This window comes from Megalopta genalis, chromosome 5, assembly GCF_051020955.1.
Source record: "Megalopta genalis isolate 19385.01 chromosome 5, iyMegGena1_principal, whole genome shotgun sequence".
Classification (NCBI taxonomy): domain Eukaryota; kingdom Metazoa; phylum Arthropoda; class Insecta; order Hymenoptera; family Halictidae; genus Megalopta; species Megalopta genalis.
The window spans coordinates 12,283,695-12,307,272 of record NC_135017.1 but is presented as its reverse complement, the minus strand read 5'-3'; the positions used below and the strand labels follow the sequence as shown (position 1 = coordinate 12,307,272).

The 23,578-nt window shown below is 44.6% G+C and overlaps 2 protein-coding genes across 3 annotated transcripts in view; one reads left to right on the top strand and one right to left on the bottom strand.

Moving 5' to 3' along the window:
- LOC117218108 (beta-1,4-glucuronyltransferase 1) overlaps window positions 1–16,859 on the top strand; it is a 72,129-nt gene extending 55,270 nt beyond the window's left edge. For both annotated transcript variants that reach the window (XM_033466205.2, XM_033466214.2), the window contains 5 exons: window positions 4,656–5,185; window positions 7,124–7,501; window positions 10,338–10,673; window positions 11,119–11,361; window positions 12,565–16,859. In XM_033466205.2, the coding sequence (XP_033322096.2) occupies window positions 4,817–5,185; window positions 7,124–7,501; window positions 10,338–10,673; window positions 11,119–11,361; window positions 12,565–12,762 (1,524 nt within the window). In that variant the 5' untranslated portion in view covers window positions 4,656–4,816 and the 3' untranslated portion in view covers window positions 12,763–16,859. The remainder of the gene's footprint in view (window positions 1–4,655; window positions 5,186–7,123; window positions 7,502–10,337; window positions 10,674–11,118; window positions 11,362–12,564) is intronic.
- A 172-nt stretch (window positions 16,860–17,031) lies between these two features.
- Window positions 17,032–23,558, bottom strand: Pp2C1 (protein phosphatase 2C). Its single transcript, XM_033466191.2, has 6 exons — window positions 23,037–23,558; window positions 22,312–22,662; window positions 22,007–22,227; window positions 21,775–21,921; window positions 20,305–21,707; window positions 17,032–20,229 (listed from the first exon to the last, which is right to left on the bottom strand). The coding sequence occupies exons 1-6, from the start codon at window positions 23,551–23,553 to the stop codon at window positions 19,884–19,886; spliced, it is 2,985 nt and encodes a 994-aa protein (XP_033322082.2). The 5' UTR covers window positions 23,554–23,558; the 3' UTR covers window positions 17,032–19,883.
- Between the last annotated feature and the right edge of the window lie 20 nt (window positions 23,559–23,578).

The following is a 23,578-nucleotide window of genomic DNA, read 5'->3' as shown; positions in this document are numbered from 1 at the left end:
GCAAAGCGATTCGTTCAACTGAATCCACGAATATATTTATTTGCTTACGATGATCGCTAGAAAGATATAAACAAACATTCAGAGATAGAAACAGTTAGCTCTTGTGGCCAGTTCGCCGTATTTAAAACAGCGGAGCTTATAAGCCAGCGGGCAGATTCCGGCGAATTAGTTGTCACAATATCGTTTAATTTCTCCGCTGTTTATCTCGCGGCCGCCATGATGGTTTTCTGGATGTTCGCGGCTGCGGAAGAAAGTTTCATTGAATTTTCTGGGAACGGAATAGTGCCCCGGCTCCGTTTCGTAACGGAATATTACCCGGCGTTTGGTAATAGAGTTATTATCAGGTTGAAAGCTGTCTCGTGCATCGGTTGCGAATTCCCCTGGAAATGTAAAACTGCTGGGGAGCCTCTCTCCCCGGCGAATTACACGGCGGATTGGTTGTTCCATTCTTCCTTAAAAACTGCCAGCCTCTAATTCCGTCCAGGAAGAATTAAGGCGCCGGATTGATCTTGCTCAAAACCGTACAGTCCGCGGCAAAAGTCGTCGCGGTTCCCAGATTGCCTTTGCACGCCTGGGATTATACCGAGTGCAATCGTTGTTTATGAACATCGTCGGTTCGTCTACTTAAAAATTAAAATGTTAGAGACATTGGGATTTATCCATTTTAATTGGAATTCATCCTTTTATAAAATTTCTCGTGTTGGTCGTATCGTAGATTGATAATTGTTGAAATTTTAGCCTCGAACAAAAATTAATCTATAGTTTACTTAGTACTAAGATACTAAGATATCGGTTTACATTTTCGCCGGTTCCGTCAGCGGGCAACGACGGTGATGTAAACTGTATATAGTAGATACCGCGATACATCATCATCGGTACCATTAGATATACATCGTACCCTGACTGTTTGGGGGTCCCAGCGTCACGTATACAATGTGAAACGCGACAAATAAAACGTCTCTGATTGGTGGATAAGACGAACCCAAGAAGGGTATAAAAGAAGCGTTTTTTCTTACCGGCTTCTTAGTAGAGTTCGGTCGCTCGATCGTTTTCGCCCATATACCTTCTCTCAATAAAGGATTAAAATAAAGTCTTCTTAAGAAAAGAATTAGAATCATATTCATTTTCATTCCATAATCCCAACAATAATTATAAACTATAACTTTTAACTAACTATAACTTTATAAGTATAACTAAAACTTAAATTGTAAACTGTAGAAAATAATTCGTTTAAAAATAACTTGTCTATAGAATTATTTCAACGTAATTAGCAAAGAGTTTGCGAACAAATGTACAGAGTTATTAATGTTAAAACAACAGTTACGGTACGAGAGAAGCCTTTGCCAATGTTTTTAACATTAACATATTGTTACATATCTTCGAAAATATCAGTGGGCACTTTGCACGTGTGGTCGCAATGTTTTAAACATTGAAAACGACTCGCATTCGTCGCTAGAGACGCGTTCGGCACGTTCGCGGACTTTTCGCCCGGAGTGTACGTTCAAAAATCCCGCGCGCGGTCCAGCATCGATCGGCGAAGTGGCGGGCGATTTGAAATTCAAAATCGCCGAGTCCGTTATATACCCCGAATTAATTGTCGAACCGTTCAAGCGACTCGCTGGTCGTTCGATAAACAAATGATCGCATAACATATTTATGAAGGGACGTCCCCCGGTCGAAATGCAGTTCGCGCAGAGCGGCGAATGCATATTATCCTGATCAATCAGGCTCACGGAGGCGGAATCGACCGCGAGGAAAATGGATGAGCGGGGGGAAAAATGCGATATTAAAGCGGGACCGGATGGTGGACGGGGTGCGATGTAAACACTCGACGGGGATAGAGTTCGTAAAAATTCCGCGAGTTCCGACCGATTCCTATCTGTGTGTAGGTGAATAGAGACTTTGGAAGAACTGCCATAAATCAGACACCTTCGTCGATAGTCCGGAGGAATACAAGGTGTTCCAAAATTATTGTACAAGCGGAAACTGAGGGATTCCTGAGATCATTTGAAGCAAATTTTTCCTCAGCGAAAATGCAATCCGCGGCTTCGTTCGCGAGTTATTAACGAAAAACACTGACCAATGACAGGCGAGTTCGGCTGACGCGAGGCGGCGCAGTCAGCGAGCGCGCGACGCCCAGTTCCGCTCATTGGCTCGGCCGCCTCGCGTCAGCTGATCTTCGCCCCTCATTGGTCACTGTTTTTCGTTAATAACTCGCAAACGAAGCCTCTAATTGCATTTTCGCAAAGGAAAAACTTGCTTCAAATGACCTCACGAATCTCTCAGTTGTACAGGGATACAACTGTACCTCAGCTTCTACAATAATTTTAGGACACCCTGTAGAGGTGTTCGCGAATCTCGATCGCCCCTTGCGATGGCGTTAAAAAATTGCGATATTATACCTCGTCCAAGCTGCGAGCAACCCTTAACATTTGTTACCCTCCGTGCTCGGCGGAGACATAAACCCGCACCCCGGGACATTGGACGATTTTATTTCGTAAAACACAATCCTATTACCGTTTAATTAAAATTGTAAACAAAATCGGAGAGACTTCCAGGGGGTCTAGCCTCGTACGCCTGGTCGCAGTGGCTGCAGCCAGAGATTCGAAAAATGCGACAGGAACCGGAAGGCTCCGGCTCTCGATAGAGAGGGTATTGTCGCCGGCGGTTTAATTATCGACTTTCTTTAAGAACTCGACCATCCGTTTACTATTGATCGAGAGGATTCGCTGGCACACGACAAGATTCCCGGCTGGACCGCTGTTTTCTCAATGGATTCCGTCTGTTTTTTATTTTTTTATTTTTGTTGTTGTCCCTTTATTCGAGGTCGTTCCTGAAAAGAGGTTAGGGGCTAGAAATGGCGGGAACGAGTAGCCGATTTCCGTGGGAAACGCGATACGAACGTGTTACGTTCGACGGGGACCGACATCGACTGCATGGCATCCGTCGTCCGATCCGTTCGCCGGTTAATAAGCGTCGGAAGCAATATCGTCGTTTCGCGTTGGCAACCGTTGCTCAACTTCGAACCGACCCGACCCGACCCGCGATTCGACTTCGGAAACTCGGCGATATCCCATTAAAGCCCCGCCGCCGCAACTTAGGAATCGTGTCCCATTTATCTGTGGCAGCTAACCGGGGGCCACGCTATCCGCGCCGTGCCGCGCCGCATTCGATTTTTGAGTTAGGTCCTAACCTCGAATTTCCCTGCATTCGACGTCGATAAAGCTTTTATGCTCTTCCGCTTTCGTTCCGTATTTTATTGGCGCGGTTTCTATGAATTCTACCAGACATGCCGGAGTCTTTTGGGACGAGCAGCGTCCTCGCCATCATGCAAATGCAATATTGTTCAATCTGCATCTTTATGCACTTCTTTTTATAGCGACGTAGGTGACTTTACTGTTGCAATTCGCTGGGAAATTTAGGATGTAGAATGACCAGATGGAAATTAATAAATTACAGAGACTTGGGAGATTCGTCGAAGAAAAGAATGATGGTTGGCGACTTCTCTCCCTGAAGCTCGTGCGGCGGTCGCTTACCGCGATCGCCGACAGATGGCTAGGACGTCGACACCTTTCCCGCAAGTCCTCCCGATCCGTTACTCGGTCTGGACCGAGCGATCTGGACCAGCTAGACAGCCCGAGTCCATTTCGCAGGCCCGGAACGCTCCCTTTCTCTTGCAAATCTCTCTACCATTTCCATCTGTCCGTTCGCGTGGCAGGCTAGACGACAACCGGTAGCCAGAGAAATGGCCGCCGCGGCGGACCAGCTGCAGAGCGACCATAGCTCGCGCAATAAAACCCGCGAGAGGACCGTCGCGTGTCTAACGGTCTAACAATGAAGCCCATTGCCATGCTCGCACGGAGTCATTCATGCGTGGTGAGTGCGCCGAGGCTGGGACAAAAAAAAAATGAAAGAAGGATCGAGCAACCGGCCGCCGCAACGTGTCATTATCACCGGTGGCTCGCATTAGGTAACCGGGGGGGCCCGGCTAACAAGCCGCGGTTCTTTCGCCGGGTCCCGTCGGATCACGATTCCACGTTACGCCGAGCCAGACCGGTGAAATCGACGCTGTTCGCTCGGCAGGGTTCGTTAAAAATCGCGCCGGCGAACGACTAACGAGGAGATCCGACTGAAACCCGCCGATGTCCCGGCGAACCCGACCCTGTAGTTAAGGACCATTGTTAGGAGAAAGTCGGGGAAAATTGTTCTGCTCAACTGGAAATTTGAATGTCTAACGTAGCCGCGGCGGGTAGGGTCTTCCGCGGAGCTAAGACGCCACGCCCCCTCGGCGAATTCGTGCGGAGGCAGTGGTAGCTCTGCTTGGATATAGCTGGCCTCGCGTAGCAGTTCGTAGCGAGACGAAACAGCTATTTTTGCGGATGCTGGAACACCTAGGATAGCTCTAGCGCCGCTGCGCCACGCCCACCGGGGAGCTAAGCCACGCCTACTTGTAGTACTCCTCTCAAAGACACGCCCACTTTTGTTTTCAGACGGTATAGACGTTGCAGAAAAAACCGTGTAAAAGGGAACGCGAAAAGAAAATGCTAGACAATTTTAGAGAATCGGCGAAAGCCACGCCTACTGGCTAGAATGATAGGGTATCGCTGACGGAGGATACTCGGCGCAGATTCTGACCCGTGCGTCCGTTGTTTCAGATTGGAGCCGGGAGGAGGAGGAGGTCGGCAACTGGTGTAACCATGCTCAGATCCTGATCGCGGAGCAGCACGGGCCCCTCAGGGGTGGCGAGGAGGAGGCGGTGGTTCAGGGGATCGGGAAGATCGGGGAGCTGGAGCGCGGACCTGGAGGAGGCTGGAGAATGAGCCTGATCAGCATACTACGTAGAAATTGGGCACTTCGCGTGTCGGTGGTGCTCAACATCTGCGTGTTGCTCTACGTGTGCGCCCACTTCGGCTCCTCCGGGCCCTGGATCGAGGAACCGCCGACGAACTGGGCGGCGCCGTTGCAGTCCGAGACGTTCGGCGCCGTGGACCTCGTGAACGGCACGCAGAAGGGCGCCACCTCCGCGTCGGCCGTGCCCGCCACGAAGGATGCCGGCGGGAAGGGTCCGCGAGGCGGCAACACGACCAGCCTGGCCAGGGCGAGGCTGGTCACCACGAGGCCGACGCCCAACGAGGCCAAGGGCGCCGCGTCTGTTGACAAGAACGATCATCGTCACAATCTGACGGTAAGCTGGCTTATGATCTCTCCCTTCTCGAGGCCGTCTCGAATGTACCGGCGTGTATATCGGCCCGCCTGCAGCGACTCCACGGATGATGCAACAACGAGAGAGGCTGAGGCTCAACTGCCTGCATAATAATGACGATTCGGTAATCTAAGTTGCGGCTGTTTAGCCGAACGGATGATTTCGTTTAAAACCGGCGCGCCGGCGTGCACACGCGACGGGGATACGGCGGACCATTAGGAATCCTTATCTCTTGCTCGTGTTTCCTTAACTGCAGTTTCACCGCTTTCGTTATCTTTTCTCGCGACGCATTTATTTCGATTCTGTAGTTCGGTTCTGCTCGACCAGGCGGTACACACGAGAAGGTTTTGAAACGAAAGTACCCGCATGGGTTGCTCATGAACCCCTGGTAAGAGGCGAGACAATAAAAAGATATACAGTTGATTCGCGCTCAGCTTGGAAACAGAAATAGACAATTTTTATAGTTGTTGACAATCGGCAACTATAAAAATATATATAATTATATAAATATATATAATTTTATATATTAGTTATATATATATTAATACTTAATTATATAGATAATATGTATATAATTAGGGAGAAATTACTGTATTGAAAATTATTAGAAAATAATAATATTGAAATTTTACGAACAATTACCCCTATAATTATATTATTAATTGTTTCTGTACATAGATGAGTATATAATGAGGTAGATCAAGGCTTAATAATTTTAAATTTAGAACGATAAAGGGGTTGCAAAATATATTTATAATTTATATAGACATTCCTGTACCATCGTGAATAAATGTCGTAGGAACTTTTGATAACTCGTCGAATTGAATCGGGAAGAAAGCCTAACTGACCGGCAGAGTTAAAAAAAAAAGAAAAGAAAATTTGGCCGAACAGGCTCTCGAAATCCTCGATGCACCTCGGCATCGGTAAGATCGAATCCGCCGCGATCTTAGGCATCCGCTTTCCGCGGAGAATTAGAATAAATTTGTCTGCTCCCCGAGGCTGAGATGCCGGGGCTCTAAGGTGTATATATATATATAAATACCAGGTTATATATATATATATATATATATATATATATATATATATATATATATATATATATATATATATATCCCCTGAATTTTGCACATATATATATACGAGGCCTGAAAGATTCAGGGGAAGCAGACAGCGCCATTACCGAGTCTTTTCTCCGTTCGAAAAATTACGTCGCGTCAAGCGGAAACCGGCCGGCAAGTTCAGCTCCCGCGCTCAGCTTAATATTTCAGACACGGCGAGAGAGGAGGCGAGGCGGCACACGTGTGCTCTCGCCGGCTTCCCCGGCCCCGTGCAAAATTCAGGGGAATGCTTTTACCTACGGGCCTGGTATTTCAATGGCCTCGCAAATTTCCAGATAAGCCGGGAACGCCGTTCCGGTTCGTTTGGGCACGCCGGCCCGATGAATGAGATCATTTGTACCTCCCCTCCGTGTACCCCCCTTAGAACGACGATGGTCTCTCTTCCCTTTTGCAAACGAGATTTGTCCGAAGATTCGCAGCAATTTGCCCGATTCAATCTGTCGAAGCTCGCCGCCCACGGTTTATCACGGTCTGCCGGCAGGCTGGAAGCCAAAGGTTACGAAATTAGCAGCTCGCAATTATCGCCACGCATTCCTATCGACGATCGAAGACGGGTAAACCTGTCGATGGAAACGGGTAAAATGTACAGGATGCCCTAACAGTGCCCATTAATCGGGGAAATAATAAAAAAAACAGGCAGTGCTGAAAGTACAAAAACGCTTTTACAATCGTAGACTCGTAGCGCGCCGGCATTATTATAGTTCCCCGTTTTGGAACGGGCCGGTGTCCCATGACCGGTTACGCAAGGGGTTAATTCGATTCAGATCGCAAGTCAATTAACCGTTGCTCTCTTCTCGTTTAGGCGAAGAACGGCACGCCGAACGTCCGGCCGACGATGAGCCTAAAGGAGGCCGTGCCCTGCAAGGAGAAGTCGCTGGAGCCGAGGAGGGCCCAACGTGGCGACTACTGGGTCCTCTACAATTACGTGCCGATGGGCATGGCGGTCCGATGCTGGGAGAGCGTGACGTACACCACGCACGCGGACTACACGTTCCTGGACAATCTCGAGCCTCTGCTGGAACGGTGGAGGGCGCCGATATCGATTGCCATGCACGCTCCTGGCACAGACTTCCCGGCGACACTCGACGCCATCAAGTACTCGAGAAACTGTGGCAGCCCCCTGATCGCTCAGCTGGTCAGCTTCCACGTTTTCTTCAGCAGCAAACACGTGCCAAAAGTGGTAAATAAGTCCTGGTACTTGGCCCCCTGGCGAGCAGTCTGCGCACTGCCGGCGCATCAGCAGATCCTTAACACCTTTAGGCTTGGACTCCCACAGTGGGAGATTCTGGACTCGCTCATTATCTGATTGCTAGACTGCGGGTTTTATCGCGTTTATGGGAGAGATATACAGGGCGTCCCAAAAATGTCTCGCAATCCGAAAGTGGCGGGTTCCTCGGGTCGTTTGACGCAACTTTTTCCTTTACCAAAATTTTCTCCGAGGCACCGTTAACGAGTTATTAACGAGAAACCGTGACCAATGAGAGACGAGCTCAGCTGGCGCGCGGCGGCCCAGTCAACGAGCGGAACTGGGCCTCGTGCGCTGATTGGCTGGGCCGCCTCGCGTCAGCCGTACTCGATTCTTATTGGTCACGGTTTTTCGTTAATAACTCGTTAACGGTGCCTCGCAGAAAATTTTTGTAAAGGAAGAAGCTGCTTCGAATGATCCGAGGAACCCGCCATTTCACGCCCTGTATAGATGAAACATAGAATAGCGAAGGAATGAAAAGAAGCTAAAAATGTTGATACGTTAATTAGAACTTGTCATAGTGCTTTAAGAGAGAGAACAAGATTGCACTTGGCTCCTATGTCTTGCAGTCGACACAGAACATTTTTATTTTGCATAAAGTTCCACGGTCTAGGTATAATTTTCCGTGGAAAAGTCCTTGCTCCATTGCACTCGTGCACCTTGTGCTCGTGGTACCACTCGTGCGTTCTCGTTGTAGATGCTAATCAACGGAGAGATTCGGAAATTAAATTAGGATCATGCGAAGAACTTTTTAGCACGGTATTGTGACCAAAGGTAGCCTCCGCGAAGTTCTTGTATCTGTCGGTTCTTGCCAAACACAAGCGAAACCTTTGTGCCCAAGAAAATATGAAATCCTGAACGCACTCCATTTGCAAGGCACAAGGCCAGCACGCTATTACAGGGCAAGAAGCATTGTTCTGGCAGCGAGGCTTTCACGGTCGACAGTCGCCGGCAATAATTTCTTGCGAATTTTTCCGCCGTGTGGACATTTCTTCGCTTGGAAACGGGGCGATTCCCGCGGCAGCGGCGGCAGGGCGAAGAGACCCAGCTTCGGAAAGATTGTCGGAAATTACTTGTAAAGATAATGCTGTCAGCGTCACGCTCGGGGGGCATGCGCGCACCGTGAAGAACCAGGGAGGATCACAACTGTTGTGGTGTTAATTGAACACTTCCACAGGTCACGGATGAGAAAAACCGGCTGTAAACGAAGTCCTAAAAAATCACTCGCCGATACGCTGGGAATCGTTCACGGTTCTTGGAGAAGACAGATGAAATCCTGCTTCAACGACTTAACGAGACATCGTCGAGGCTACTGGTTTCAGAAAGGCTTTCCAGTTGCCGCTCCGCCTCTCGAAAGTTAGCTTCACGGTGTTCCGTGTGTCCGGTAGCTTCGATGAGAAACTCGATCTTTATCCTCGAAGCTCATTGTTTTAGGATTTAGATCGAAGGATTTTTGTCGTCGGAAATTAACACGTTCCGTGCCACGTGTACCATAAATGGTACACGTTAAACTTGACCATCAGGCCACGTGTACCATAAATGGTACACGCGGACATATTTATTTAAAGCGCTGAAGACATACATTTTGTGACAAATTTGATTGTATAAAATATATTTCCACCAAAAAGATGAGAGGCATTGTAAAAAATGCTGTATAGAACGAAGCACATAAATTTGTTTAATCGTTATATACACAATAACTATTAATTACAATGTTTGACTTTTTTCAAGCAAGAGCTGCATAAAAACGGTTGATTCGGGCAATCACTACTTATCTACTGATGATATAATGAAATATTATGTGATAATGTATCAATCTTTAGTCAAAACATCAAATGGCCTGAACGACAAGTTAGGCAAAAATGGCTTGGCACGGAACGTGTTAATGTCGATATTTTTTGGGAAATTTCTCTGCGTTTCATTGTACCAAAACACGTCCATAAGGCGGTATGGCTGAATTAGATGCAGATTCTCCAGCGCAAGGAGCATTGTGTTAGCTACCCTCCTGGAAAAAGTTCGAAAGGGAAAGTCGATTATCTTGGCCGTATCGAATGGCCAGACGGAAACACAATACACCGCGTTTCTTGAAAAGTGGATCAGAGGCCGTGAAAGTATCAATCAGATATGCGGGAACTAGTTAGCAGCTGGTAGCGATGTCCATTTGTATTCGCCTCTGTTCCACATACATAATCTCACTTTTTAACGGAGCTATATCTCTCTCTCTCCATGACTGGAAATAGCGCGGCGTCCTCGCGTGCGCAATTATGGGGGAAACTGGCCGTGTCCGAATCGCCGGTGGCAATTTACGATTTAACGATTTAATTAATTGCATGTGTACGCAATTGCCGGGCCCCGGATATGGATCAATTTAACAACAGAGTTTTGTCACAGAAAAGTACGGGCACGAAAGGCGCTGCTCCGCCCGTCATTTCTTCAAATGTCCGCTGGTAAATCACTGCCAGACGCAATCGTTTCACCGATGCTCGGCGTGCAATCAATTCCGCCGTGTCACAATTCTCTCTCATTCCTCGCTATTATCAAATGAGCTTACGTTCTAAGCAGATGCGCGCGCGGTTTAATGATAATATTCGAGATGTGTAAATTGATTAATTCAATTGTAAGTTATTAATCCATAAAAATTGACAAGAGCGTGGGCAATGTTCAGACGCTCTGCACGGTGGAAAGAACTTCTCAACGTTCCCAAGGGGAACGCCGGCGATATTTTGAGTATAACTTACGACTAATGGTTTGCTTAATCCGTTAAAAATAGGTACCCCCAAGCGAGAAAGTTATGTCCGACACGTACAACTGCACGCTGGGGCCTCCGTGGGTGAACGTCACGCTTTCGAAGATGTATAAAAACGAGAAGAAGCTGCTGTACCCCGTGAACGTTGGCCGCAATATAGCTCGCGAGTCCGCGCCGACGTTCTACGTGTTCGCGAGCGACATAGAGCTCTATCCGAACCCCGACTTGCCCGCTAAGTTCCTCGAGATGATCAGGAGGCGAGACCAGCCGGCCCTGTACAAGCCGAACCCGAAAGTTTTTGTACTGTCCATCTTCGAGGTGGACGAGAAGAGTCAGCCGCCGAATAACAAAACGCATTTGGTGAGTTCCGACGCCGCGCCCGGCTTCACGGATTTGACCGGTACGCGCGCAGCCACGCGACGGCGATAATCGCACACGGTCGCAGACCAGTTGTTGTGGCCGAGAGAGTTTCTTCACATTTGACATTTGCGTAACGCGAACTTGGTGGCAATTAAATACAAAGCAAAGTCGTAGTGCAACGGTCGCTGTCCGACAATGCGTTAAATGGCACGAATGCGAGGGTCGTTTAATCAACGGCGCTTCCTTTGACCGTGGACTTTGATACAGGCAATTAGTAGGGTAGAGCTTGCCATTGGCCGCACTTCTATGTATTAATACTAAATTTAATTTCTGCTCGGTGTCATTCAAGCTCGGATAGAATGCAATTTCGTCGGGGATTGAAAATTACGCTCGCGCTATACGTGTACGTATTGTATTTGTGTGTGTGCGCGCGTGTGTTTTTCAGGGGCAAATGTTGAAGGCAGGCACAGCCATTCCTTTCCACAAGAAGCTGTGCTCCGGCTGCCATAATGTTCCTCGTAGCAAAGAGTGGCAGGAGGCCCCGGAGACCAAGGACCTCCACATTTTTCACGTTGGCAAGAGGACGGGCAGTTTTGTCCACTGGGAGCCGATTTTTATCGGGACCAATAACGACCCTCTGTACGACGAGAGGCTCAGCTGGGAAGGGAAGAGCGACAAAATGACACAGGTAGAGAGATCCGATCGTTTCCAGAATTCTAAATCCAACGTTAGTTTCGAAGCTGGTGACTTGAGGATTCCTTGGAAAATTTTCGTTCGAATTAATTTGCTATTTTCTGATAAGATATTCGAGATATTCGATATTCTAACAAATAAAAAAGATATTCAATAGAGTATCAAGCTACTTGGTTGCTGAACGATAGATCATGACGTATACATCAGCAATACGTCATTCTGACCGCAGTTAGACCCGTGACTACTTAAGAACTCTTTGGTACAGTTAGCAATCAAATCCAGTTGCTGATGCATAAAGTCTAAACATGACGTTCTGATAACCGAAATAAAGATATTCGATATTCTAAAAAAAAAGATATTCAATAGAGTAGCAAGCTACTTGGTTGCTGAACGATAGATCATGACGTATACATCAGCAATACATCATTCTGACCGCAGTTAGACCCGTGACCACTTAAGAACTCCTTTGGTACAGTTAGCAATCAAATCCAGTTGCTGATGCATAAAGTCTGAAAAATACTAGAACATGACGTTCTGATAACCGAAATGAAGATATTCGATATTCTCAAAAAAAAAGATATTTAAATAGAGTAGCAAGCTACTTGGTTGCTGAACGATAGATCATGACGTATACATCAGCAATACATCATTCTGACCGCAGTTAGACCCGTGACCACTTAAGAACTCCTTTGGTACAGTTAGCAATCAAATCCAGTTGCTGATGCATAAAGTCTGAAAAATACTAGAACATGACGTTCTGATAACCGAAATGAAGATATTCGATATTCTCAAAAAAAAAGATATTTAAATAGAGTAGCAAGCTACTTGGTTGCTGAACGATAGATCATGACGTATACATCAGCAATACATCATTCTGACCGCAGTTAGACCCGTGACCACTTAAGAACTCTTTGGTACAGTTAGCAATCAAATCCAGTTGCTGATGCATAAAGTCTAAACATGACGTTCTGATAACCGAAATAAAGATATTCGATATTCTAAAAAAAAGATATTTAAATAGAGTAGCAAGCTACTTGGTTGCTGAACGATAGATCAGGACGTATACATCAGCAATACGTCATTCTGACCGCAGTTAGACCCGTGATCACTTAAGAACTCCTTTGGTACAGTTAGCAATCAAATCCAGTTGCTGATGCATAAAGTCTGAAAAGCACTAGAACATGACGTTCTGCTTCAGGGTTACGCGCTATGCGTCCTCGACTACGACTTCCTGATCCTGGACAACGCGTTCCTGGTGCACCGTCCCGGCATCAAGATCTTCAAGAAGGATCCGCACCGCGAGATGCTCACCGCGAAAACGAACGCGCTGATCAAAAAGATCATCGTGCCGGAGCTGAAGATCCTTTATGGAACGCGGAAGGGCTGCGCCGTGTAGCCCGTGGAGAACCGCAGGTGTTCCCCGTTGGAACGGCAACACCTGAGACCGGCCCTGACGTCCGGAATGTATCAGGCTTGGCAAAAGACGAATGGGTACAAGCGGCAAGCTCCTTCTGATCACGTACGCTCTGAGACACGGTGCGCCGTACAGAACCTGAAGAGCGTTCATTGTGATTCACACAGACGTTTGCCCTAATTGATGCCAATTGAACGGTGCCGAAAGTATATACACACCATCTGTTGGTTAGTCCGGCGCGGGGTGGACGCGCCCTCACCTCTCTTCAAGCAAACTGCTCTTAATCGTTAGTTCCTGCGACGAGTTACAATGCCACACTCCTCCTTCGTTTCTCATCACCGACTTCTTCGTAGTACAAAAGTGTGATGACAGAGCCTAAGGACAGAGACGATGCGCCATGGCATCACGTGTGCAGTTTCTATGGTGTGCGAGTGTAAGAAATGCTCTTCAAAAGATGTTCTTCTCCGCTACGAAAGATTCTCAATATTGTATTTTTCAGCACAGACGCGTCAGCAACGTTGTACATAATAGTGTTTGAAATAGTGTCTCTCGGTGTGTACAGCCGCTGCAAGCTCCTCCTCTAGCTTTTCGTTTTCAGTGTGCATTTCGTCTCTCATTCCACGTTGCGCTTTCTTTCCGGCAGAACGCCACCACCAAGCATCGAATCGTGCTCAAGGTAATTGGTGCCACGGACAAAAGGGTAGATCATCGTAATCATGAAATTTTTACCAAGTGTTTCATCGTTCCTCCGATCGAGAATCATCGTTCAAACTCATTGCGTCCAATTACTTTGAGCAAGGTAAACTTAATATTTTTTTTTTTTTTTTTTTGTAGGAATTCATTAACGATCGTGCATCCCCAGAATTTGAGACTTACCAACACCTTGTTACTCACCCTCACTGCCATACTTTATTCCCACAGGTAGAGACGTAATCTTATTTGTTCGTTTACTCTGATTATTTCGTTTGCAACTCGATGCGTTTATCGTTCGCCTAGTCTGCGCTAAAAAAAAAACTTCGAGCGCCAGGACGTTCGGGCGAACGCAGTGAGGTCATATTCAAATCTCCCGCCATTTACCCCACTCCCTCTAGTTTCGCTGCTGTGCGAACGTGCGGCGGGAAAATCAAACGTGTACCCAAGAAACATTTGAACTCTCCAAGACTGAGGAACATTTGATAACTGTTTAACTAGGGACACTTATCCTATGACTCTTCAATTAATGAACATCCAGTCATTAGTTATTTAACGATTCTTTAATTAGCATAACTAATTAAGGTATTCCTTTATACATTTTCTTCTATTTCTGACGAAGAGAATCGGTGCTTCCAGTGATAACAGATCACTCGTTAAAAGAAAGTCACTCGATGAGTTTCAAGGGGTGCAATCACCTCGGATCGTACCCGTAAAGTCACAGTAAAATATAGTATTTCGTGGTATTACTGCGTATTACGTGTTGATATGATTTTTTTTCTTCTTTCGATCCTCGAATCACGTGTGCGAAACCATGTCCGATCATGCTGGCGAGGCAGGGCTAATTGCGAAAGGTTTATTGTGCGATTTTGCGTCAGGAGAATTTGTCTTTAGGTATCCTCGGATCGTGAATGAAGATTGTACATATTATAAATATATATATACACACACTGGTAAAGTGTACGATATAACTGATACTATTTTACACGGATTAATTAGGTGTTAAACTGGGTGACTCTCGTACCACGTGCAAACGTACCATCATAGAGTGTTCAATATTCATGAAATTCTTGTATCGAGATCATACCAAAATAGAAGCGCAAACATCAAAACGAATATCGAACAGACTATGACAGTCAAGCGAGTAAGATAATTAAGGGAACCAGTACTCAAACATGTCCAGAAGATAAAGGAGGCAACATAATTCTGACAGCGCTAAGCGATACATTGATGATTTACAAGTTTTGCAACCAGCACGCACCAGTTTTCAGTTTCCCGAACGAATCCCAAATGTTCTCGGTGGCGTGTAACGCGTACAATGCACAGATTTATAATGTATGTCGAACCATAAGTACATCCACAATGTTCTTTTTTTCTCTCCGCGCCCCGAATGATTTCAAAGGCTCTAGGACTACCGTATATGTATTTAATAAGACTTGAAGGACAATTGGAGTCAGTTTAATAATGAGAAACCCTTAAAAACATAAAACACTGACTCGATTTTTGTGTGATAATCTTAGGGCACAAACTAATTGTTACTTCTGCAATTCTGCTTTATGCTAGAGCATGATCTTTTCATGGATATACTACCTCTGACAGAATGAGTTCCAGAAAATATTATACAAGTAATTTGTGTTAATTTAGTCGATAATAAAGGAAATAGGTGTTTGTCGCATTCATACTTTTCAAGTTTTCGAAAAATCGTACAATAATTTCCATTATACCAGGAATAAGATGAAACATCTTTCACCAGAGGTAGTATCGTTAAGTAGAGACATCGTTACAAGGGAACGTGAGGCTCATTGACAATACATTGAGTTCCGAAACAGTTCAGTTGAAAAAGCATTTTATATTGTAGTAGGAATAAGTTGTTCAGGGGAATTGAATTTTTGGGCGACGTATATTCACGTGCGAAAGTATTTAATTGAAAGAACGGTGTTGCGACAGTTTGTTTTCCCATTTTGTGAAACAGAAATCGCTCTGACAACGTGAGTTCCTTTCGTCGTCTTGCCACCCCCCTTTTTAATTTATCGGGGCTGTGCAAATCGTGTGTAATAATTGCTCGTAAATAATAATGTGTATTCTGTGCCTTACCGTCTTCGTCTCAATGTGTATGCGTGTGTGTACTTGAGACAGGTGTGTGTCGAGAGCATGCTGAAAAAAAGAGCCAACGCGATCACGAAGAGCTAAGCATAATAAGAAACATACTCGAAGGTGGGATAAATCTTTGAGTAGATCGATGTTGTGAAAACAAAGACAAACAAAAATGAATTACATTGTTAACGTGGCAGACTTTTTATGCGTACATTTTGTTTAGGGTTTGTATGAGAAAAGTTGAATCACCATTCCTAGGTGGACACCATGTATTTAAGTCTAAGAGGAATTTAAGACGTACACCCTGTATATCGCCTTGACACTGTAATTCATTTTTCCAATAAAATATTTTTCACTGATTTATAACATCTTCAGATTCATATTTATTATTATGACTGGCCCATTCGATGATTCTACTGTACAGATCTAATTTTCTCTATGGATACGCTTTTTGTAATGGTGACGAAAATAAGGAGAAGTCTTTCAAAATAGCTCAGAATTCCACCCCCGTTGTTACATTCGGTCACTTGTTGTCGCTAGGTTTCAGTGAATCGCAATTCTTCTACACTGAATTTATCTTTCTCGACTGAGCACTTCGAGACAAAGTGCTAGACTGCAAAATAATTATGGCATTTCTATAGAAAAACGATAAATGAACACACTATGTATTGTGATTGTAAGTATTGTAAATAATGATAAGTCGCTGTAACTGTGTTATTCAACGATACAGCGGCATTATTCTTGTACATTCTCAGGCGCTATCAAATAATCTCGATTCAATGAAAGTTTCTGATTCGTTTAGTCTCGTTTAGGTGTTGCCGAGACGGTAAAAGTTGAATCAAAATTTTGTCCCACACTCCGAATACTCTGTTGCAAGTAAGATTAAATGTTAGGCTAACAAGTTTCAGTGTGATTTCAAACAATTTTTCTATACATATAGAATATTGTGGTCGAAACATTGTATTGTTTTACGCGTTTTCAAATTATTGTGGTTTATCATGGACACGATGTATGTGCGAAACGCTCGCGTCAACAAAAAGAAAGTATCTATTATTGATATAAATTAAATCGATATTTAGCGTGTACATTAATTACGTGTAATGTACGAATAATATTTCTCTTTATTAGAAAAAGATGTAATATCTTCAGTGATGTATGTACATGAGCTGAGTATACATGTGCGAATGCCTGTAAGTCGCATGCAAATGGAAACTGACCTAACTCTATTCCTGTACATATGTAAAATTGTATTTTTCCAAATAACAGGATAGAAATATAAGAATCGTTTAAGTAAATACCAAAGACTACAAAATAATTCCCTAAACTATGATTCAATCGAAAATAAATTGAACATTCATCTGCCTCAAGCTAAAGCAAAACTTGAAACAATACTTAATTTAGTGACAAATATCACATAAACGAAGTATAAAATCAGCTTGAACAAAGTGCAAGTTACAATACAAGAAGTTTTTGCATATTTCACTTTATTTAATTAAAATATACAGATTTGAAACGTGATCACACATTTGTTCGAGTTCGCCTCCATCGACCTATACTTAACCTGAGATAAACCACTATAAATTTTTTTGTCGCTCGCTACACGTTCCTGTCTTCCATTCTCTCACATTTTTCTTTCTCTCACCCTCCCTCTCTCTCTCTTTCTGTGATAAATTTTCTTCTTTATTTTTTACGTCAGCTCTCAGAAAATACTTGGTTTTCTTCACGTCCTATATAACGAATAATTTGTTTATGTATCTACAAGCGCAACCAGACGGATCCCTTTCGTCTCTCACTAGTCGATCTCACTTGTCCTATAATAGAATAATTCTCGTGTATATAAATAAACGCTAGCAAAGATTTCATTTTTATTAATTCGTCTCCTAAGGGCTTAAATGTCTACGCTGTTTCTTCTTCCTACACGTATATATAGACCATTCACATGATATATACGTGTTTACATATTATACGTATGTATTCATATGTTATATATTTATATGTATATACAGTGCCGATTGCATCGCATGCACCAAGAAGAGGATTTTCTATATAATCTATATATTATATATAGAAGTATTTTCTTACAAGCGAGGTTGCTTATATTCTAGATATATTTACTCTATAAAAAAAGACACGTAACACTGATTTGCTTTTAAAATTAGTTAAATATATTTACTTCGGCTGTTCTCTCTCTCTCTCTCTCTCTCTCCCTCTGTTGCAACAGTGAAAAAAGGTGTGTGTTTATCTTCTTGGTCCATGTTACATGATTACACTTTATACATATGCATATATATATATATATACATTCAATAAATGGTAACTATAGTAGACACGTGTCGTTATTCTTTTATCATATTCCCCTCATTGTTCTTCTACTCTTTGATACAACTTAAATTCCGTTCCCTGCACTGATTTACAATGAACGTAAGAATATAAAAATATCAGTAAGTTCGTACAAATGTATACGCAATTTTCAAAATATAATTCGCTCCCCCGCATTGTAAACGATCCGGGGACAGGGTTTACCTTGATATCTTGATCACGTTTCTTTGCCTAGAGAAACTTAATCCTTTTTCATTTTTTTGTATATAGATCGTCGTACCAGTAAAAATGTATAGTGAAAACTTTCAACGACGATCTACTAGTGTGTGCATGATAGGCGTTAAATTGAATTCACTGTCCCGAATCGTTAGCGTTGTTACAGCACACCACAATCAATTAACAACAAAAACCATTCAGCCTAAATTTGTCCTAAAGTACATTCCGCAGTGCGAGCTCGCAATCTTTAAATTATCTTAAAATTAATTCTACCAACGGATAAATCGTTGTCCTGGCGAAAAAATGAGAAAAGGAAAACAAAATGGGGGGGAAGAATCAAAATCAACAGGGCGGATTTCTACTTTATTGGCCTAAGCACTGATTACCGTTATAATGTACTTTTTTTTTATCACCGTTCTTTTAACGAGTACGACTCACTTCCTTAATATAGTTCGACGAATTTGTCGGTCGTTCTTTTTCTCTTCATTTTATCTGAAACATCTCGTTAAATTGCTATAAATATAACTCTAAACTTTGTTTTATTCGCGTAATAGACAGTCGTTTCTTCATTGTCTCGTGCCGAGCGGCCGCCATTCAAGATTCCATTGCCGTGTGGAAATATATGTAAATGAACAATTAAATGCCTCGCAACGTGATAGTAAAAATTATGACGAGCCTGCTGTCGGGCCTTTTGTGCTATCTTCGTACAAAGTGATATATACATTATATATAAAAGATTTCATGATTTTCGAGCGAATCTTCAATGGCCACTCCTTGCAGAGCCAAAGCAGATCAGTGATTACGTACCTACGTACTAAATATGTTAACCATTTTTTTTTGTTTTTACTTATCAACTATACTCACATCATTTTCACTTTTCGTTTAACGATTCCGTTTGATTCTTTTAATAAGTCAGTTTCGCGTAGAAAACCGTTAACACCTACAGAAATTATTGTGACGGGGAGATAATTTCTACAAATATACATGCGCGCTTTGTCTCTCCGTTAGATATACAATCATTCTACGTCTTGTATTATCACACATTTTTTTATACACATATGTTCACGTACTTTCCTTCGATTAACGCTTTTCTCGACATGCTAGTAAAACATTAGAAAGCATCGAAACACAATGGAAGAAGTCTTTAGCTACCCCGGACGCCATTACTCGTTGACTGTAACTTGAACCACAGTGTTTGTCTCGAAAAGATTAACTGAACGAAAGAAAAAAAAACAAAAACAGGAACGATGCTTCTGGCAATCTCTGATTGATAATTAAACCTGCGACTGTGCTCTACCGCGAAGAAGAAGATACGAAGTTCCAGAGAATCGTGTATGACAGTAAAAACATTGCAGTGCGTGAGGACCACTTTGAATGCAGTCAATGTACACATTTTATTGATGTCAATATTTATTGCTAGCCGTTAGGTCGGGTGTGTGAAAGCCCGTAAATATGAAAAATATCGTCGATTCTCCTATCTGTTAACATTTCCGTGTGCCGATCGTTAAAACAAGTATCGGTGAGCGAAGCAAGTAATTAAAGCGGTGAATGAATTTCTTGAATCTTTTAATCGAATCCAGCCAGAAATAAAACGATTGGACATCAATGGTCGATTCGCTACGATGAAATGCAATAGTACGGATGATAAAATATATCTAAAGTAGCATTTCTCATCGCAGAGATAGAAAGCAAATATACGACGAATAAAAACAATGAAGGGTAAAGAGACATACCCAACACAAAGTAACAACATAATTGACGCGTGCGTGTTGTGTTGTCCTACCTTACTTCCCGAGGCGTTTAATGCGAGATCGCGTGCTTAGTGACCGGGCACTCGGTTTATACGGCGATTTAACTCTTTTAGCCATTCCAGAGCTAGTATTACATCCTGTATTGGTCGGACTAATCGTCGAACAGGTCCCTGTGCCAGTATTGCTGCTATTTTGTTTAATACTGGACGTCAGCGAGGACGATCTTACCCTGCTCGACTGCAGGTAGCCGTTGTTGCCGGTCTGCTTCAGTTTGTTTGGCAAGGATAGCCGGTTCTGTTGTTTCACTAGACTATACTGATGTATGTCCACGTTGCGGGAGCGCAGCGTCTTCACTGGAGTAGCAGCAATGGTGTCTGACCTAAAGAAGCATACATTATATATCATTAAAACAGGAACTTAACGGATTAAAAGATAAACTTAGAGGATAAAGCACCTGAGCCAACGTTGCGGAACGGTTGTACTATCCGATGAACCTATAATAGACATAGTTCGGTTTATCCTCCTCTCGTTGCAGCCGTTCGACCGGTTGTTTCTCCCCTGATCCCATTCTCGCGCACCGAGGCTAGCAGCAAACAGTTGTTTCAGCAGACCTTTGAACGATGGTCTTCGGATGGCCTTCACCGGTGTCACCTTCTTCCCCAGATTCCTCTGGAAGGTGTTCAAAGGCGACAACCTGTCCTGTATAGGAACAGTATTCGCACCTCCCGAGGTGCGAGAAATGTTGGACTCGGCGGGCCAACTGCCGGCTGCGTCCTTGGTGGTCTGGTTCGCTGGGTCGTTCTCGTCGACCGGTTTCGGCCTGTCCTCCGATCTTGTCCTCCTCTTGAAGCAGGGCTCTTGCAACACGCGTGGTTCTTCCACCGTACTAACTACACTTTGCGATATTGCACTATGTCTTCGTTTAGCACCGACAGCACTACCAGTTGTTTTACCCGGAGAGTTCCTAACACCTTCGTCCACTGTGTTCCCAGTTACTTTTGTACTACGCGCTTTAAACCTCGAGTTCACGTACGTCTTCGGCTCCACGGACACGGCCTCCACAAGGTTGTTTCGCGAGTGCACGGTTAAGCTGTGCCTCCTACTCCTCGCATTCCTGACTTGTGTTCTTGTCGTGGAGAACAGTGTCTGTTGTTTGTGGCGCAACCCATTTAAAACGTTGCTCGTTACTTTGTTCTCAATAGCAGCCGTCGGGGTCTCCGGCGCTATGCTCTTCTTCTCCGCGGTGTTACTAACGGGGGTGGACGTACGTATATCATGGCCTTCGCAAGAAAATGCACTTTGGTGTATCACATTTGAGTCGTTAGCCGGGTTGCTCTTTGTACTCTCCAGTTCCGGAAAATCCTGAAAGCTGGAAAGAATTTGTTCGGGCGACGCATTAACTGCTTCCGGTTGTTTCTCGGGTGCGTTCGTCTGTTCCTGGTGATCCAGTTTCTTTGGCGAGCTTGTATCTAATTCCTTATTATTTACTTCATGATTCGTTTCCGTTATCTCGTGGGATATCGTTTCCGTAATTTTAATGGTCTCTTCCACGATCACATCTTTAATACCCGTGTCTGTTGCTTCGTCTCCTAGCTGATGACTTATGTCTAGAGTTTCTTGGATCCTCTCTTCCAGCAGAATCTTTTCCGACGTCGACTCCTCTCGGCTCTGCTCGATTCTGTTGCAAAATTCTGGTTTTGGGAGGTTCATATTGTGACTCGTTAATGGGAGAGGTCTTGGTACGCTTAGAGGCATTGGACTGTAAGTAGGTTTCTCGATGGATTCTGTAGAGAGTCTAGCTGCTGGGTTGTGTAGGCTGTGATGTGCCATAACGCACTCCTTCTGGCTCAGTAATACCTATAAAAATAAAATTTGTTAGCATCAACGTGTATCTCTTCCTCAATTTATTATCGAAAATACATACTTCACACCGGGATGGTCCAGGCGGATCCAACATCAGCGTAACAACGCTCGTATTGTCCGCGCGTAATCTCTTCTGCGACCACCTTTCCAATGCTTTATCTACTAGGCTTTTTGAAGGGTTAATCCACAACTGGACATTATCAGATTGCTGTTGGAAGCAATATTAAAACCACCATGAGTTTATGTAACAAATTTATCCATTCTTTCCACAAGTAAATTTTGTCAGATCATACCCCATTACATGTTTGCTGGGAGGCAATCAGATGCTTTTCATTGTGTCTGTCCGCAGCTTGGACAATGGCCACTGCACTCTGCGGTGTTAACATATTCCACAAGCCATCTGTTCCAAATATAAGGCAACGGTGTGATTCAACATCGATTGCAACTACCTTAACATCTGGTTCAGGTGATACAACGAATGTGTTCAATTCAGAATTGTAACTCCATAAATCACCTACACACACAAAGAAGAAGGTGGTCTTACAAACGGCCGGTCTAAAAGGTATCAAAGATCTGCTACAGCATTAAGAAAGCATACCTAACGATCTAGCAACGGCAAGAAATGGAATTTCATCTATGTGAGTAGACCTTCGCACCGGTCCCTTGTGCCCAATTCGAGGTCGGTTCCAAACAACCCTCGGGACTCCGGATTTGCTGATCACTTTGCCGCCAGACTCTCGTATCCTCATCATTTCTGACCCGCTCTCAGGCTTGTGATCCTTGGTCAGTGCCTTGGCCCGCCACTGTGGGTCGCCCTCCACCTGGTATCCCAGAATTATAGCGGAGTCGCCGACGTGACCGATGTAAATCTTTCCCTTGCGGATGAACGCAATGCTGGCGGTGGTCCCGGCCGTAGATGGTAATCCAGAAGCTGTTCTTGGCCATTTGTCTGTCGCAGAATTGCAGCCAAATAAGTATACGTAACCGCGAACGATATTCCGGTGGAATCACTTTCCCGGGGTTTCCGGTTGCCCGAGGAACCCGCCGAGATCAGAATCGTCCGGCAAACCGAATCTTCTCTTTCAACTAACTTTTCGACAAAATTCGATCTTTCAGGTTAGTTCGGATTACATAACCTAAATTCTAACCTAATCGGGCGCAGGTGGTGGGGGAAATACGCGGGACAATGACAGAAATTGTGTTGCAAAGCACCGATACGGTTTGCATCGTCTCGGATCGGTTCGAAACCGATTTGATAAACCGCGGGAATCGCGACGAACGGGGAAAAACCGAACAGGAAGTAACAAAACGGCGGCCCCTTACCGAGCTCCCGCCACATCGCATAGTGCGTGCTCACGTATCCGTCTCGGATCGCGCGGAGCACGTCCTCGTCCCGATCCGACCAGAAGTTCTTTTGCTTGACGATCACGTTCATCAGGTGCTCCTTGGCGAAGCTGGCCGCCTCGCCGCCTCCGTGGCCGTCGAATATCCCGAAGAACGCGTACTCCAGGTCCTTATCATCCGGTGTCGACTGAAAGGCCACGCTGAACATGTCCTCCATGTACTTACGACCGCCCTGGTTACAGTGTCCGGTCACCCTTAGGTTAACACCGATGCTCAACGGCATGATGGGACCACGACGGAGCGCCGGGCGATGCACACGGGGTCCGCTCGCGGCAACTCTCAACACACAAGAGGGTTCTCGGCCCCTTGGCTCCTCACTCGTCGCTTCAGCAATCGGCCGACACGTACACCGGAACGGAAGCCTCGTATTTACTGGGCAGGTCCGCCGCGCCAAGCTCGAGGGACGCACACACACTCTCCCGAACACAACGATCATAGCCCCACACAGCACAATGACGTTG